The sequence below is a fragment of the Phaethon aethereus genome, assembly GCF_964289735.1.
Source record: "Phaethon aethereus genome assembly, chromosome: 3".
In the NCBI taxonomy this organism is placed as follows: domain Eukaryota; kingdom Metazoa; phylum Chordata; class Aves; order Phaethontiformes; family Phaethontidae; genus Phaethon; species Phaethon aethereus.
Genome location: NC_138576.1, coordinates 93,792,939 through 93,812,512, shown reverse-complemented (window position 1 = coordinate 93,812,512; position 19,574 = coordinate 93,792,939). Strand labels below are relative to the sequence as shown.

The 19,574-nt window shown below is 36.8% G+C and overlaps 1 protein-coding gene across 1 annotated transcript in view; it reads right to left on the bottom strand.

The window, feature by feature from the left end:
* TTC27 (tetratricopeptide repeat domain 27) overlaps window positions 1–19,574 on the bottom strand; it is a gene marked incomplete at both ends in the record, with an annotated part of 167,242 nt that overhangs the window by 112,995 nt on the left and 34,673 nt on the right. The window contains 4 exons of the mRNA XM_081998456.1: window positions 228–330; window positions 3,066–3,206; window positions 10,664–10,793; window positions 16,425–16,602. Coding sequence (XP_081854582.1) covers window positions 228–330; window positions 3,066–3,206; window positions 10,664–10,793; window positions 16,425–16,602 — 552 coding nt within the window. The remainder of the gene's footprint in view (window positions 1–227; window positions 331–3,065; window positions 3,207–10,663; window positions 10,794–16,424; window positions 16,603–19,574) is intronic.

Below are 19,574 nucleotides of genomic sequence, written 5' to 3'. Positions count from 1 at the left end.
TTTGTCTGCAATCACATATTCCCATTTTCATCTTAGAGTCTGGAAAACAGCATATGCCATAAAAGTCCATGTCAATTTAAGTGAATTCTGTTCCCTCTCTACTCTCTGTAGTTACATAAGCATCTGAAGAGCATCATGTTGCGGGAGTTGTGCCTACAAATTTCCCTCCCCCATGATATCTTGCAACTGATGCTGTAGGCCAATAAACTGAGTATTTCGAAACATACCTTGTTTTATACAGGTCTGGGCAAGAGTAAGTAGCTCAAGTGATCTGTCCTCTAACAACTGCTGGTGAATATTCACACATCTTAGAGTCCACCAAGGCAATGTCTGAGAGAAAAAATATGGATACTTCAAGTTAATAACAAGTATAGATAATTTTTAAAAAAGGGTAAGTGGCTTTAAAATACAGGTTTTATAATCTATTTGATTCTAATTTCTAAAAAATATAAAACCAACCAAAATAGCTGTTTTGTATAAAAAGTGAGCACTAAACTAGCATAAAGATGAACATATTCAAGCAGCTTTACAGTGCTCTAAGACTCTGATGGACTTTTCCTCTGTTAATATCTCTAGCTGCTCTCTGAACCCTGCAAATCTTTAGGACCACAACCTGGTAAGAAACTCTGTGAACAGAAGATAGAAGAAATACTTGTGTGTGCTTATTTTGGAGTTCCACAAAAGCTGTTTCCTACTTATCTCCTTTCATGTCACATTCATGATTTTAATAGACAGCCATGATCTCACTCTTCAGTAGTCTTTCCAGCCTGAAGAGTCCTAAACTATTTAGATACTTTTTGTATAGGAGCCATTCAGTGTTTCTGATCATCCAGTGTTGCCCTTCTATGCATTTTTTCCTGTTCTGTTTAATCTTTATTTCTTCAGATGGGGGTAAAAAGACGACCAAGAGATGCAGAAGAGGACCAGAACTGCTCATGAGAACACCTTACAATCACAACTGAAAGTATTAATGTTTGTATGGGGAATTTCAAAAAGGCAAATACCTTACTGAACTAAATAACTGCTCTATAGCAGAGCTGAATCACAGCTTAGGAAATACCCGATTTTAGAAAGCTGTGTACACAAAACGTAAGTTCCCCAGCACATGTGATCCCTCTCTAGCTACACCAAGTGGAAATGCATGGAAAAGCTAATTATAATACAATATTCTATTCTCAAAATTATAGTTGAGATTATCATATGTGAATGTAGGGCATACCTCTAGACAGGCTCTAGTGATTAGTAGTTATTCCGCTACTGTTAGCACACCAATCATCTTCTAGGAAACAGATGTTTGAGTGCTTCTGAGAGGCACCTATGCTCTGAACTTTTTATACAAGTATGCTTACATCTGAATGACCTAAGGGCTGTACTGTATTCAAGCAAAAACGTCTAAATCAATCACATGTAGTTGACTAATGTCCCTAGAAAGGAACCATCAAAAAGAATAATAGCATCTATTTCAAAAAGCAATGAAAGATGACTTTTGATATCAAGCTGAACAGAGTAAAAGCACATAAACAACAGACTTTGTGAAAAAGGTCAAATCCCAATAGTTCATCAGTTATTTAGAAACCTAAGGGCAATTTAAATAAGTTTCAAATTACTTCAGTTTAGCTTTATATAATGAAGTATTCATTTTCCCACGCAACTGAGTATCCAGCTTAATGACACAATTTCCTGAGGCCTGATGCTTGCCACTCATAAATGTTAGAATCAGAAAGAATATATTTATAAAAAGTTTCAGGTAAGCCAGGTGAGCTTTGTACACTATGTTATCAGCAATGTCAGTTTTTTAGGAGCCAAGTTAAGCATTGTTGGATGGTTTTTAAGCATTTAATCTTCCACATACAGTAGCATTTTTGAATAAAACAAGGCTTTATTAACGTTTTAGATAAGTATTTCAGAGTATTGTACCCTTTGTTAAATTTATTTGCACTAATCTTAAAGAAGCAAAGATATTAAGAGACTTCTTTTGAATCAAGCTGAAATGGGAATGAATGGGAGGCTTTAATTGCTACATTGACCTGTTGATGAAAGTAGTTTTTACCAGTTGCGGCCTTTGAACTACTATCCAAACATGACGTAGCCACAAGTAATTGAACCTCCACTGAGTAGTAAAATGCCCCCCATTACGTCAGTCTGAGGGGAGGCAGCAAGGGAATTCTCTATACCAGGTACATTTTCTGCCTCCCCGACTGACCCAATTGCTAAAATTCAACAGCACTCATCTGTGAATAACAGGGAAAACGATGGAAGAGCTTGGCTTCCAGAAATGCAGTACAGCCAACATCTCCCACACAGCTTAATTCATCACTCATACAAAGACCCAGCTGGGAATGGATGTTGTCAGCCAAGCATAAAGAGGGACCATGTGGCATTTTGATCTCCAGCCAAATTCTGTTCAACTGGAATGCAATAAAGCAAAGTTGCTGCTGTTAAAAGTCCCGCAGTTCCAGAGAATCCTGCTACCAACCAGCCTGCTGCTAAACTACAAAGGAGATAGAGACAAAAAACCTCTCAAGAGGTTCATCACATCGTCCTGTTTTTAATGTACAAGCACAACAGAGAATTAAGGTAGCCTCCACATGGATGTCTGTCATTGTTCTCTACCTCTTTTGCAAAGAGAGAAAGGACTTTCTTGGCATGTAGAACTCATTGCTCAGGATTCATACAGTAATGGTTAACAGTATCCCGAAGTTTGTTAAAAAGAACATAGTACATGTATGCTGCATTATAGGGCATTCCCCCATGCCCTCCCTCAAATAATGTCACAAAGTATGTGTCTTTTTAAAAAGTTGCTTCCTATTAAATTTTCTAATTTTTCCAGGTAATGAAGACATCTTTCTTCTCTTTTGGGAAGACAGTGAAAAAATATCTCCAAGAAAATGATACTTGTGTTTACTTGTAATCACTTCGTCTGAACGGTTTCTTAGAGGCAAAAACCTCAGAGCTACAGAAAAAGAAATGGAAATTATACTGATTCAATGAGGTATGAAAAAAAGAATGAGAGAACCAATTAATGAGTAGCTGGCAGTCTTAATCATTAGTGACATATTTCTTACCTGAAGAGATGCAAGTTTGTGTCTTGAATTCACAAGGATTATCCTGGCTATAAGCAGCAAAATAGGATGAGAAGTTAAGGTATAGACTGATTCACCATCTAGAACCAGCACCTTCAGAATAGCTGCATGCAGCATTTTTGGCTGAAAGAAGAATGAAAAAAAAAGACAAGTTTCAGGATATGTAAGTAAGTTTATAAACAAATTATGTAATACAGAATTAGGAAAAATAACTATGTACTTAAGGAAAAAGTCTGCTCAACACACTAAAACAAAAATTAAAAAAAAATCACCATCTCTTGGAGTCTCAACCTTTTACCAAGTCATGGTGACTTCTGCCTTGTTTCTTACTGTCCTGATACACCATATCAACATGACCTGAAAGACTCTGATTTTCTTCCACCTGAAATGCGTATGTCCAGTCAACGTTATCCCCAAACACATCCCAGTAACATAATCCTTCCCATGATCTAAGAAGAAAAGCTTCTGGTAAATCCATGCCATTCAATTTGTAATCACAGAAATAAAATATTTTTTTAATTAAATTAATCCTAGAGAACCCAAATACACTAGATATTCCTCCAGGGATGTCAACGTGTTACCTTCCTCTTTCCCCAGAAGGAGCTTCCTGCTGGAATGGCATCAGGGCAGCAATATTAGAGCCATTCTTCCCTTTGTCCAACAAATAAAAACCTCTCTCTGGCTTTGGATGCTTTCCTGTATGATGTTCCCTACAGTAATTCTTTTACTTAATCGGCTTGAGGTAGCTCTCCAGGGAACCTCTGTCTCAGGGGTGTCTGTCATCTGGAAGTCACCTATTCTTTTCTCCCTTTTAATGCAACAAAAGCATTCAAGCAGTTTATCTTAAGACTCAGGGAGATGTCAGTTCATCAGTTTATTGCAAGTTCTCATATGGCAGGTTCCTTTTGCAAACTAAAGAAAGTAAGGCTTTTTTTTTTTTTTTTTTACTTGGTATGAAAGAAGCAAGAAAAGGGAACGGAAGGAAAAGAGAGGAAGAGAAGGTTAAATGACAGCTTGCATTGAAGTCATTTGCCCGAGACAGATTTTATTCAGTTTACACAACCAGGATAGAAGTTATTTAAATCACATTTCAGCATTTTAAACTAAATGAATAATGTAATTCCTAAGTTACTTGAAACTCTTTTCAATACATTTATCAATGGGTTACATTAAAGACAAAAGTTGTTAAGCCACATTATTCCCCTAGTTCATTTTTTAATGACCAGGTAATCTTCAGGCTTTTTTTCTGATGTGCTTTGGTTTGTTAATTATTTATCTCGCATTGACATTGAAAATACTTTTGACTCGGAACTTTAAATTATTTACCCAAAGTGGAATTCTTGCATGACATCACTGCAGTCATTTCAAATCCCACCGTGGAAAACAAAGTTTACAATAGTCTGACAAAGCACTTGAGAATAAAGGAAAGAAACTGTCAAGTGTAAGTATACCAGATCCCTCCCACCTCTAGTGATTCAGAAAGGAACAGCCTTACCAAGATCTCTACTCCGATTTTGACAAGGAAGGTCACCATTCAGTACTTCTAAAGATTCATTTTTAAGATATAGACACACAAATGAGACTTAGTATAATTTTCAGTTTAACTTAAAATTTTTTTTCTGTCTGCTCCTTTTTGATCCTTTCTATAATCAAAGTAGACAGCACTCAAACTACTCAGCAGGAAAGCAAAGAAGCTATAAGCTTTGTTACAGAACCATTTTCCAAAACAGCCTTGCCATGTTATAGTAATCTATACTTGTTTAAGCACTGTAGCAACCGATTAATCTCAAATTCACATTTCAAATCCTTCCATTGGAGAGCTCAGTCCAGCTAATGTAACATTACAGGGAATGTAATGAGGGAGGGAGAAGGGAGAGATGATGACATGTCACAGCCTTGACAGTAAGCCAACAAGTCTCAGAGCCAAAGAACTGCTATTTTCTATTTTAACAAATCCATGTTCTTTTCCATGTAGCAAATGCCTTACAGGAAAGCAGACATCCTTTTCTTTCAGCTGAGAAAGCCTAAACCAGCATTCATTCTCCTAGCTTCTGCTCTAAGATTGCACTATCAGTGCAGAATTCTAACAAGAGAATTTCCAGCCCTAAGATAATCTTTAAGATGAGAGAACAGTTACATATAAAAGACGTAAACATTTAAGCTTTTACAGCTTCAAGGGCTGAAAAGTTAGGAATCAGGTCCACAAAAGTCCCCAAAGCATTGGCTAAGAATAAAAAGAAATTTTGAGCTTGTCTTCTTGCGTCTAAACACTTAAATATTCGAAGTGTTGAACCTATCTCATGTGACATTTTTGAGCTATACATCCCAAAACGGCCAAAACCCAAGACTTGCTAACACAATGTTCCTGACCTAGTAAACATAGGTTACAGTGTTGAGTCCTTCCATTCTTCACCAGATTTGCCATCAAAATGTGTAATTATTTTATTCAGGAATAATATTCTTAAAGCACAGAAACATATACTAGATAATTACTACACTGAGAAATCTGAGGTAATCATCCAGTTTCTGTTGCACCTGCAGGTGGTTCCATTTGACCACCTCTGGGCTAAATACAGACAAATGAAGCTCAATTCACTCTAAATACATGTTTTTTAATCTCTGCAACACAGCTTGTTATGTATTCAACTTCCAGACAGTAACTTTACAGCTACTGTTAAGTAGCTATTACTAAAGCCCTAAATCAGCTGCAAGGTGGACAGTACTCCTGGCTGTTTCACAGTATTTCAAAAGTATTTATTTCCCAGCACAACTGTTGCCATCTGAGTAATGACAATAATAATCAGAAAAAAAACTTCTGTCATTCACATTCAAGAGCTCTGAGAATAGAGAGTATGAGAATTTTAGTTTACAGGCTTCATGTTCTTTTCTGGCTAATGATAATGATTAGAGGCAAAGTGAGCATTTGACATGCTTTTACTTTTGTATAAGGGACTGCTCTGAACTAGACTTCCTAATGTTTCATCAGCTCTTTCTCAGTCTTGAACCCTACCCCTAAATCTTAAAAAGGTAATTGGAGACATACACAAAGGTAGAAAAAGCCAGACTAAAGGCTTGGGAAGAGGCTTTTTAATTTAAAAAAAAAAAAGGGGGGGGGGAGGAGTGTAGAAACAAATTAACTATCAAATAAAGAAGCCTTATATACTCAGCTTCTCAAATTTTAAACAGCACAAAGACTACCACACAACAATTTGCCATTTGGCAAAGCTAAGGTGATATATCTTCCAGAATAGTGGAGGATGTACTGAGGTTACCAGCCAAAGATTTGGTCCTTTGGAACAGAATTCACTCTTTACTCTAGACTTTAGGGGATGGAAAAACTGGTTTTGTTTGTAACTGCTTCTCTCTTCAACTTTCTGCAAAGGAGGTAAGATTGCAGTGGAGGCTGTCTCCAGTTTCACGATCCAAAACAGCAACAGATAACCCATGCAGAGCTGAATAGAAGACTGAGGATAATAAAGGTGAGCGAGCATAAGCAAGTCTTTCCTGAGAGTGCTACACATAGAAGTACTTTGTATGAATGCTTTTGTTCATATTCCCTATGAGGGTAACTTTGCTCCATTTTTAAGGGAGTATTTTCCAAGTGGTTGCATTAAGAACCTCCCTTCCTTTCTATATTCATAGCAAGGGAACGTAGGGCAAGACTGTAGGCTACTTCAGCAGATTATCTCTGCTTACAAGACTCTGCCTCCACATTTAGCCTTAGCATCCCTCCTTATATTCCCCATAGAGGGAGAAATTCGCAAAATCTTCAAAGCCTGTATGTCGCTGGTCACTGGTGTTCAAAGAGCACATCAGTCAGCCTAAAATACAACTCCTTCTTCTTTCTGGCTAGTTTATGCTAATGGAAGCTGAGCATCTGGGTCTGGGAAAAAAGACGGATTCTGAAAAGATTGAATTAACAAGGGTAGGAAATCATACTGGATTTGAGACAGTTGATGGCCATGTTCATAATTCATATGAAAACCACCAATATCAATAGAAGTGTGGTAATATTTCAGTCTCTTCCACCAAAAGGATCAAATAATGCATAAAGGAAGCAGTAACACAAGTATAAAGAAAAAAAACCTATTCAAACGCATTCTAAAACTAATTATTTGGAATCAACCTGGAAGTTACAAAAAGGCCAGCAGGAGCTTGGGGATACATGTATTTGGAGGATTCCTACCAGTTATTTACATGTATTACCAATTAACACATTGGTATCTTCTTCCAGATGGAGTTTCTCACTGTTACCAAATATTTCCTACTTGTGAATATGAAATCAGACAACAAACAATTAAAGCAGCTTATTCTCACAACATTCTTACAGTCATCGGTGGTCTTAATTAGAGCTACTACACAGTTTTGTCCAGCTCATCTACTGAAGATACTAAACTCATTTCTATGAGCCAATACTCAGAAACTCTGAAGCTTAAGGCAGGATAAATGTGCTCCAACTTCAACAGTTCTGTACCTTTTATTCCCTTCATGCAGAGAGACAGTGACAGTCCTTTAAGATACAAGGAGCCTATCACTATATCCCACTTACTATAAGCACTTGGCTCACTAAAACTGTTTTAGTCTAATCCCAGCAAGTTCTAAACCAGAACTGCTAATCCATTTTAACTGAAATCCAGTACTTTTAAAATCTTCCTTTAACAAAATTCACTTATTAAAAAACTTAAGGTAGCATCAGTCAGACTATTTAACTGGTGTGGTAAAGTCTCAAAGTTATTTTAGAAAACTGAAAGACACCTAATAACTAAAATGCTAACTGGCTTTCAATTTAGAAATTATTGAACTACTTTTATGTGTGGACTCAAAAGAGAAAAGCACAAGCCAGTACTGTAGGACATAAAAAGAAATCCTAATAGAGTACATGAATGTAACTGTAATTTACAAAGAAGGCTGGAATCAATTTGGGGGATGGGAAATAATGTACACATATTCATGAATATTGTTCATGGAAGACATCCAAGAGGCCCCTGCAAGCAACTCATCTAAAAAGGCTATTTTATTTGTTCTTCACTGAAATTAATTATAGTCTCATGCTGTCTTAATGCACTCATAAGAAATTAATGATGCATTCAGAAGTTATCTGGGAGAAGAAATGAAACTATGCCTCTGACCCAGAGGTGAAACTTTCAGATTGTAGAAATGGCAGCAGTTATATACCCCAAAAGCATAAAGTTAAGACTAATCCAATAAAGTGTTCTGAAAATAAGAGTAACAGTTTTGAAAATATTCCTGAAGTAAATGAGACATTGTAAGGTTGAAAGTTAGCAATATTACTTAGAGCAGGCTAAAAGAAACATGAAGACATAATTTTTTAACCTTGACATGGGAAAAGATCATTTTAGTCTGAAAACCTGAAAAATGGAAGGTCTATTTAAAAAGGGATTGTATCAGTCTTGATGACATAATATGGAAGATTACAACAGATGAAGAAAATCAGAGATATATTTTTAACCCACTTTTTCTGAATATCTGTGTATGCAAGACAAGAAAGCTGGATTAATGGAAACACAAAAATGTCAGTTTACCGAGATGTTAATTTTTAGAGTGTTTATACACTAAGAATCCTTGGTAAGAAAAGTAAGCACATAAAGAGAACTCAAAACATACAAAAGCTTTTGAATTAAGACTCTTAATAAAGAGAACCAGATATTATATTTTAGCGCATAAATATTTAGTGCTCTTGGAAAAAAACTCACTAACATTTCAGAAGATGATAATACAGATAGCAGTAATATAAAGGTAAACTTCTTCCACCTGAATGCATAAATAGCTAAATCTTGCAGTAATATCAAAGTATGATGCAGTACTCATTAGAAAATATCACGTATGCTCAAGTCTGTTTATAATTTCTTGCCAATTTGGTTCCTGGAATACCACCTCTGCATAAGCAAACATCTTTCAACACATTACATTCACAGCCACAGCAGAAATATAACAGAAACTAAACAGGAGACATGTATTCCCTTATTCAATAGGCAATTAGTATCTTATTCTTCCGTTAAGACAGACAATAAAAGGGATGGCTAATAGAAATCATGAACATTGCGTTTTACAGGTCTGTGAAGTCGGTCGATGACAGCAATTCTGTGACTATCGCCTTGGGCTGCAGCCTCTGTGTTAGACTGCAGTCTGCGCATATACACTAATATAGCATATTAGAGTTCTCCAGTAAACAGAACCCACAAATTATAAGATTATTTTAAAGATTATATTCTGTTTATAAGGAGAATGGAAGAATGAGGTTTTATTTTATTTTTTATTATATGTAAAGGCAAATTGAACTCATTTTCCCCTCAGAAATAGCATACTGTAAAATTTATGCTAACTCATTTCACATCCTAGAAGGTTTAGTCCACTTGGTTTCCACTGTTACTTCTTCCTTAGTCATCATAAGATGAGATTTGAATTTCTAGTATCAAAAATTGGGGAAAAAAAGCGCCTATATACACACCATGTCAGCTCTAAAAGATACATCAAACTGATAAACATCTATTTAAAAAAGGGGAGAGATACTGCATCTGAATTAGTTATTTAGAAATACAACCTTGCAAATTAACCTAGGGCAGGACTTCATGATTATGGAATTCTTGCAAAAACATGCCACAATAATGCACACAAATCCAATGCTTTTATGTGAAACTTTTCATATACTCAAACTTCCCCCCATTTCACAGTATTTACATTGCTCATGGTCCATACCATATTCACAGTGAAATTCTAAATTCAAACTCATGTGTAGATTTAGCCTTAGCAGATACTAGCAATATATTCTTCCCTGACATGCTGCAGTAATCAGTATTTTACCATAGTTTTAATTCCGAGAGAAAAAATTAATGCTCAAGAAGCTGTTCTGAACTACAGGTGCAGGAAAGTCATGAGATGAAGCGTGGTACTACCACGAGAAACAATATATGCGTTTCACAAATGAAGATTATTTATTTACATAAAAAAATGTCAAAGTACATAAAATTGACAGTCCTCAGTTTTATCTCCTACATTCCCCTCCTCTCCCAAAAGCTCTATTTGAATTAGCATTTTTGTACTTACACTACTACAATTCACGTGGCATCATCCATGAGCCTAACAGAATACTGAGCATCCAAATATACTGTTCTCTTAGTATCTGCCAGATATTCTCCTATTTGCAAGATACACAGTTTCTACCTTGCCCTAACGAGGGAAAGTTTCTAAGCCATTTATAAATATCTTTCTTTGACCCAGCCAAAACCACAACCCAAAATAAATAAATAAAAACTTTATTGACTGCAAAGGCCCTTTGAGTAAATGCTCCCATATAATAAATGAATCTTCCCCATCCAAAATCAACATCTCCATCAGGAAATCTCTTAAGTAGAGAAAGAGAGTAACTACCCTTAAGACACTGCTTATAAAATTGATATAGCTGAAGATGCTTGCAATAGAAGCCAGCAGGATCAATGATAAAGGCACTTCGTTCTAGCTCTGTGCCTCACAGATGTGCCTTCTCTGATAAATCAGTGCATTATGGTTATTTGTGAAAAGCAGTGACTATGAAAGGACAGCTTATTAAAATCCAAGTATACCTCACAGAATTTCTGTAACAATGCAGGAGGCAAAAAGTCCTGAAGCTTTAACTGAACAGGAGGCCCAGTCCAATTGCTTTGAACGAAGAGCTGCAAACTGCCCACACCAAGTAGAAACACCAGCCTCTGCCTGCAGTATAGATAAGAAAAGCAATTAGCAACATATTACATTTTTAATTAAGGCTACAAGATCTGATTAATACTTGTACTAATTCAAAACCCTCAGCCTCAAAAAAAAAAAATCACTCTCTTGTTAGGAAAATATAATGAATGTAGTATTCAAGAATGCACATGGGGAACTAAAAGGGTTGCAGATACGTTTGTTTATAGTGGTTATTACTAATGACAAACATTTGGGAAGCAGAACTAGTTCATATGTTTCAAAAATTAAGGCTGTATCTAACTATCAGAGGTCAGAGGAGATTAGCATAGGATGCAGATTATCCCATATTTGCCTTTTGCATGGTTGTTGTATTTTCTTATGATACATCTAATCCTCAGCATTTTCAGAGAAAACATATTGCATTAGCATATGTTAAAAACCAGCATGTATGTTTCTTTTGACACAGCTGTTTATTTTCACTCCCTGATAACAAAACAATTAAATGAACATCAAGAAAGTTCCAAACTATAATCTCCAAGTTGATTCAAACAGCATTTGCTGCCAAAGTATCTCATTCAGTCATGTTTTTTAATTTAAATTATATTTTATTGAAAGATGCAATTATGAGACTTTGTTTCATTCCTGAAACTAAGTATGGTAAAATTTTACTTATTTACAAGACTAAGATCACCTAACATCATTATGGTGTTAACTTCTTTATGCACCTACAGTAACAAATAATCTATGTGGCCTGCAGAAGGCAGGGCACAATCCCTCAGAATGTAATGGTCAATTTATCAGGTATACAGTTTTAGGAGATTTACCCAAACTTCTGGTTTGTTTTTTGATTCCTTGATGATTTAGAACCTTACTGTGTTATAATCAGTCATATGACAACAAGGGTCCTATCACATACTATAACATGCCTCCTACCTACAAAAAGTTAATATTTTAATTGTGCTGGTTTGATATAAAAATTGGTATGTTAAAGAACATAACTGGATTGGAAAAACCTAGTCTTTTTTTTTTTTTCTTCTGTAAAACAGGGACTTAAAGATGCAAGAGTCCTCCAAATGGAAACAAAAAGATAAAGTGTTATACAACCCCTAAAAAAAAAGTCACATACAAAAGACACACACAAACAAGCAGCTGATGGGCAAGAATGTGACAAAAGATGTAGAACAATGAAAAAAGTAGGGGTGAGGAATGTTTGATTGGAGGAAAAAAAAATTAACAGAACCTTCTGGAGAGTTAGACAAGGACTGGTATAAAGAGTTCTTGTTGAACAAGACAAGGTAAAATTTACTAGCTGTCATTATTCAGCCAGTAACTATCTACCAGCAAATATTATTTGAATACATACCTAAGATTACCATTAAACATCAAAATAACTCAAGAACACAAAGCACTAATGATCACTGTACACTAAATTATTATCATTACACACAAAACAACCACAGATGTACATTTTCTAATTATCCTAGGATAAATTATGTTTCAAAACTTCTAAAAGGAAAGATAACACAGAATAATCAACCTTCTCTGCACTGCGATTTGACAGATACATTTCAGCCTTTCAAAGACTCATTGTCATTAATTTATCATGTACACTACTATTTCTAGTTTTTATTTGTTTATTTTAACATTACCAACATCTATCTGGTAGGCAAACTTGCTTGAAGTCTTGACATAGTTATAATCATGCAGAAGGCCTCTGCAACAACTGATAACCAATTCCATTACTTTGGCTGGGATACTGTCTTTCCACTGGCTAATCTGTCATCACCAAGTGATTTTTTTTCCGCATTTTCAGATCCGTGACCAACTCCCAGTCTCCTTATCATTCTGTATGAGAAAGTCAATTCCAAGCTCTAATCTCTGCAAATGCTAGCCTCCCTTGCCTATCCCTTACTTCTTTCCCCCCAAAGAAAAAATTTAATTCTTTCTCCCTGACTGCCCTTCACACTTACTGTGCAGACCTGCAAATGCTCCCCCTCAAAAGGCTCCCTGAAAACTGCTCTTCTGTGCTGCCTGAAAAGCAAGAGGGACTGCTGCTAGTGTCCCACTTACTATGGTGATCTACAGTTTATTTCCTTAGACATATGTCTGTATCCATTCATCTTGTTCTTCCTTTTTCTATGTGAATGGTGGTTTTGCGGCTTTTTTTTTTAAACACTGTTTACACCAAGTCCAGTAGGATCGCAATCCATGATGTAAAATCAGATGCTTATATATGCACCACTGTAATACTCATACTTCTATACCTAATCTTGCTCAAATTCAAAATAAAGAATAATAGAGCATTTGTATTTGAAAAAGCAATGGATTTGTATATAATGCTCGAACCAAAATGTAAGAGAAAATATTAAATAGCCAGGCTATGCTTAAGATGTGATTAGGCTTTTTAGTGAAGCCAGAAATACAGAAGGGAAGCCAAAGCAAAATTAGACACTGCATAGGTATTTTTTTCAATTCATATGCACCAAAGCAAGCTGCAGAAGCAGCGACAATTTCTTCATTTTTGTTTTTCAATATACATAGCACACCAGTTAACCAACCATCAGATGCCCCAAGAGAAATACCAGAAACACCATTCAGTGTTCAAGTTGGGAATTCATAACCAGCTTTATTGTATGGATTTGTTTTGGAAAATCTGGTATTCATTTATATGTTAAGGTAAAAGTAGTAAATATGTGGTCAATAAAAACAAGTGTTTATGCTCATTTCTTTGTTCCTTTAGGTTTTGGAATCAAACATAATAAGAGACCTTCAAGCTCTTTTGAAACAATCTCTCCAAAAATATTTCATCTTTTTATTGTGTCCTGCACACTATTTCCTTCCAGTCTTTAGAATCAAACTGTATGTCACGCAAAGAATGAACCTCTTTCATGTGGAGCTCCGGGAAAAAAAGACATTATCCCGCTACATGGTTAACACATACACTATTGCTTCATCCTCTACAATTTCCTGACTTAAGATACAGCTGTGAAGCTACATTTTCTGTAGAAGATAACTGTTAAACATTGAAGTGAGCAGCAATAGCAAGAAAAAAAGTAAAAAAAAATCTCTTATTCAATCAGTTCACTGTAAGGAATGCTTTGAGACTTCATTTTTAAGCCATAAAGGTTAAAAGTGCCACAGTGAAAAAATGTCTGGGGCAGGGGAAGGAGGGAAGCAGTTAAAATGACACAAAAAGTTGCAGCAAATTGTAAAATATAGTTAAATATTTTCCTTATGGAACCATGGATTTGAAAGTGGAAAAAGTTACAGGCTGTGTCCAAAGAAGTTATAATCTAGATCCAAATGTTGAGCTGTTTTGCCCTCAAGCTGCTCAGTTTTAGCTTCAGAAAAAGAACTGCTTAAGAGTTCTTTTAATACTATTATAAAACAGTACTTTGTAGTGTGTTTATATTGTGCTAAAAGAATAGGACTAACATCATCCAACTTTCTGTTTCCGATTGAATTAAACTCCTACTGAGTTTTTTAAATCTCCAGAATTACAACTTTCAGTTCAGGCAAAAAACCCATGTATTAGAACTAAGCCCATCTACTAAAAATCACAAGAAACCAGTGTCTTACTGAATTTTCTGAGCTTAGAGGTTTGCTGTGCTTCCTTTGAATCACTCAGCAGAAAATGACATTTTACCCACAAAAAAAGTTAGACATAAACATTTTCACCACAGGCAATGAAAGGTCAGTGTGCAAAAGTTGCATTAATTCCTTCCATAAGACCGTCACAGGGCATATGGCCTGCAGGTAGGAAAAATAACTATGTAACACATTTTAACTTAAAAAGTGATTGGACACAAACATGGTACAGATTTAAGTGCTATATGCAAGTGCCTACCTACTGTAGAACCTTTCAGTAGAACCTTTTCTATCAAGTGAAAGTCACAACTTACTTCCTTCAGCACTAATATCTTCAAAGCTTCTTATGTCATTACTAATGGAGCTTGAAATATTCCCTTGACTGCTACAAACAAAAAATTATTCTGGGAGACACTGATACATTTTGAAGACTACACGTTTTCATTTTGAATAAGACTCCAGGCTGTAATTCTAGGCAGAAAACCCTCTGTCTGCTTCTGAGAGGCTAGATACTGCAGATCTGCCTCTGTATCTTTTGGCAAGAGGGCTTCTAATGCCGTCTAGAGTTGTAGAGGGAACAAGAAAAACCTTAGAAACCAAAGAGATGGAGTATGAGCATCTGAGGAACAAAATGCTTTGCTGTCTGCAGTAGGACAACAGCAGCAGTGTCCCATAAATGGCACATAGACCAATAAAAGCTCATCAGGGGAGCACGAGAAGAGGACACATTACCACAACAGGATATGTATAAAGTACTACCGAGTGCATGGTATAGATTATGATTATCTTTAAGAAGCTGAAAGGTTCATAAAAGCAGCAACATGTATTTCAAGCAGTAACACATTATTTCAAGCAGTTATTAAGATCTGGACTGGGTCTGTTTCAAGCTCTGACCAATCATTCTTTCCGTGCCACATTATTCAGAATAAATTATTGCAAGATGACAGAATCTTGCTATATTGAAAAATTTCTCTAGAGTATGATACCATTTAAACTCCAGCTAATATTTAACACCAACAGCACAAAAAGAAAGAATAAAAAAAACCCCAAAACACCGAGAGACAAAAATGCATGGGAGCAACCTCTGAACATTCCAACTCAGAAAACAGGAGTGCATCATATTGTGTACCACAATAGAAGATAAGCATTTGACACACTATGATCACTAACAAATCTTAGTTCAATATTTATAGGTGTCAACTATTAATTTCTCTCCGGTATTTTAGCAAAAACTCATTTTTATGTCTGTCATATCAGAACACAGGCATTTGTACTCAGCCACATTTACTGGTAATACATTACCATCCTCTTACTTTCGTTTTACCTTTACCTTCTCTTATCTTTTGCTCTTCTTTTGGCAAAACTTTTTCCCTCCCCTCACCTTTTAAAATAAACAAATATATATATACACACACACATATAAAAATAGTTTCCTGCTTCTACTATATCTAGTGTGATAGATTTCAGTGTGTTCGTTATTTACATAGTAAACTGTAAACAGTAGTCAGATTCATTAACAGCAAGAATTAGCATATGCAGTACAATTAGAGTCTATCAGAGAACGTCTTGTGAAGAAAATAATTAATTAATGAATAGCATTCATGAGTAATACCTTACTCATTTTACATTAAGAAGAGTAGAACAAACTTATGAACCAGCCTTAGAAATACAGGCATTGCTCAGACAGTAACATTACGTGGTACTTCAAGTAGTTATATAAATGTAATGCAATGTTTCGGAGAAAACTGTTAATAAATTGTTTGATGACACACGGCAACATGAATTTACATTTGTTGGCTTCTTTATACCAGCAGCTTCAGAGATAAGCACTGTAAATAAAGCTAGTGTTTCCAACAAACCCTCATGTCACAATACTATCCAGTGAAAGAACCAGTAATGATGAACAGATGCCCCAGGGAAGTGGGGGGAACAACCCAAGCAATCTGTTTTTCTGTCAGACCAAGAATTTTGGAGGCCCTATGTCACATATTATAAAATAAAAAAAATGCCTTTTGTAAAAATCAAACATGACCTCTCTTAATCTTCCATATAATAAATAATAATTTCCACCTTTCCACATTATCAATCTCTGCAGAACAGTCCAGGTATGCTAGAATCTGTTTCTCCAAGTAACTGTCAATGTTCTCCTCTGTCACAGAAGATGCACTGAAAACATTCTGGATGGCTGAATTTGAAAATATTGCCTCGTATTTCCCATCAAAAATCAACTGCAATAATGGTCCACTTTCTGGGGAAAAAAAAAGAAAAAGAGAAAAGAAAAAAGAAAAGAAGAATTTAGTGTCAACTTTGAAACAATTTTGTCTTACAAGAGCTATTCAAACCAAAACATATTCCACTCCCCTTTCAAGGAATGAATCTTCATTTACATTTCAGGAAAAGCACAGTTGCACTGAAACTAAACAACAGCAGTAGCAGATGTCACTTTATTCAAGATATATTGTACAGATCTTGTATTAATGTTACAGTGAAATACAAACTACCACTGAAATTTCAGGGGAAAGACATGAATGGCCTTTTAAACATGTACACTACAGTTATTGAAGACAACTTCAATTACAAGTTACAATCACAAGAGGGTTTTCTTCCTCCAAAACATTTTGTATGAATGTGTTACAGTAAAATCGTATAGACAAGATAATAATTTCACAGACTAGAGAAGCCTTTTAGGGGTAACACAACAAATAAAAATGGTTCAATACTTGCAAGAGTTCAGTGAATAAATTCTCATGTAAAACTGCACAAACTACTTAGTCCTTCCTTTAAATGCTTAGAATATTCACAAAGAACGGGCAATATGATTTTGTCTTCAAAAAATAATTATTTTCCTATGATAAGTTTACTATCTCAGTGAGAAGTCTGCATACGGAGTCAGATTCTTAGTAGTAACTACTAAGGTGGATTTGGATTCATGAATGTTTCTCACTGAAGTGATTCAAACAGAAGTGATGCAAGTGCTATACATTTAATTCCTAAGAAGCTTCAAAACCCACCACGTTCTTGACCCAGGCTACAACTTTGTTCACAGAAGATATCTTCCCTTTATTCTTCAGATAAGCTACAGGGCAATCAATCCAGCAGCTGTTAGAACAACTTCACCATGTTAAAACCCTCCATTCTTGAGAAAAATCAGTATCTATCTACACTGCAGCTGTGGCTACAACTCATGTAGATGTACTAACTGGTTTTAAACCAGCTGATGCAGATGGTGGTAACGGTGCAGCTGAGGAAAGAGCTCTGCATAGGATAGGTGCCTTAATATTAACCAGTGATTCCAGTTAGGATCACAGCTTCTGTGAACTCAGTGTTACCATAACTACACTAACCAAGCCAGCCAGTTTAATGCTAGCACAGGCATAGATCCACACAAGCAGCAGCTGTGCAAGGAAGTGAACAAAATGCCAACCCCAAGCTCATTCAGCTAGAACAAGTATTCTAAATCTCAGACACATGGGAAGACCAAGTACAGAACTAACTTCAACAGCAGCGATGGATGACTTAGTAGGAATGGGTAATAGAGATACATTCATTCTAATCTCTCCGGACCAGGCTGTTGACCACAATTTAAGTTTGTTCTTTCTAACAATCATCAACTCAATAATGTAAGGATCACTTGTGCTAGATGACTTAAAAAACACTGTAAGCTGTACCTGGAAAGGCATATACAAAAGAAAAGTAGAAGTTCTGCAGCCCTGCTGACACCATATTCTCACAGAAAGTAAAAATAATGAGAAACTTTCTCCAGTCTATGCTTTGAGGACACTTGCCTTCATAAAATGACAACTTCATTATATGGCATTATAGTCGCCCAGGCAGGTGATACTGTAGTTCGTAGAATAACTATCAGTTGTGAGGACACTAATGAAGAACACTGAGGTTTTCCCTTTCTAGTAACACTGTAACATAACTATAAACACATAAAAATCTGCTTTTGATTCTGTGTTTAGCTTCTGATAAGACACAGTACAAATTCAATGTCACAGTCTTCAAATTTAGTTTCAGAATCATCAATAGGAAAGGCTCACATACATGATGACTAAGAATAATTTCAAACCCCACCATTTTCTACCTCTACTGCAAGATACCTTTCATCAAAAACAGTCTCCCCCCCAGCATATAGCAGTACACTCCTTAAAAAAGCAAAACAAAACTAAAAAAAATAAAAATCAAAACACACCACAAACAGCACACACAACTCTAAGTGAAAAGGTAAGACCGATCTGACAGATGTCAGTGGTGTCACCTACCATTCCTAGACAGTACAATGATTAAGGTTAAATACAAAGTAACATAAGGAAACAGCTGAGTAGCTCTGTATATCTTTTTTTCCAAAATTCAGTAAGTGCTTGGGTAAGGTTAAACGAGTCTTTCAATATGCCACAACCTCTAAATGTTTTAAACAGCATGGCACATGACCTGAGCAAACTGTATTTCTAGCCTAACATATGGAAGTGCCTTTTCATAACAAATGTTACATTTTAAAAGCTGCTGCCTTCCCCTGAAGAAAAGCTGGGTCAGAAACAACATAATCAAGCCCTCTCAAGAGACTACTTTCCATTGTTTCCTCAAGCAACAATGACTAAATAACTAATAAAATATAGAACAGGTAGTTTATGCCACTTTTTCTCCTCATGGTTTGCTACAAGAGCGAGTTTCATATCACACCCAAATTCAGACAGGTAGTCTTTCACTCGTGGGTCATGAGGCAGTCGAAGGAAGCACTGTGATTAAAACCCTCCAGAGTGCCAGCATGAAGTGGGCCGTGGGGCGCCTTGCCGGGCACCGAGGGCAGGGCAGGGACTGCTGCAGCCGCAGGCTCTCCACCTGAAGCCCAGCTGGACCGGCAGGGAGCGGCCGAGAAGCTCTAGAGGAGAGTCCCGGCGCGGCGGCCGCGCCTCTCGCCTCAGCCCAGCCGGCAGTGCCGCTGCTCCAGGCTGACGAGCCCAACAGGCCTCCCCCGCCCCGCGGCACCGCCAGGAGCCCCCGAGAGCCCGGCAAGGGGCAGGAAGGGCGGGGGCCAGGGCGGGGGCCGGAGGGGTGGGCGGGGGCCGGGATAGCTGGGGGCGGGGAGCCGCCAGCCGTGGCCCTGGCTCGGCTTGGGGCCGGCGGAAACGTTGCTGGTTCCGCACACCCACAGCAACGGCCGCGCACACGGGCCGGGCACCTTTCTACCGCCGGGCCGGGACCTCCCCTCACCTGCCG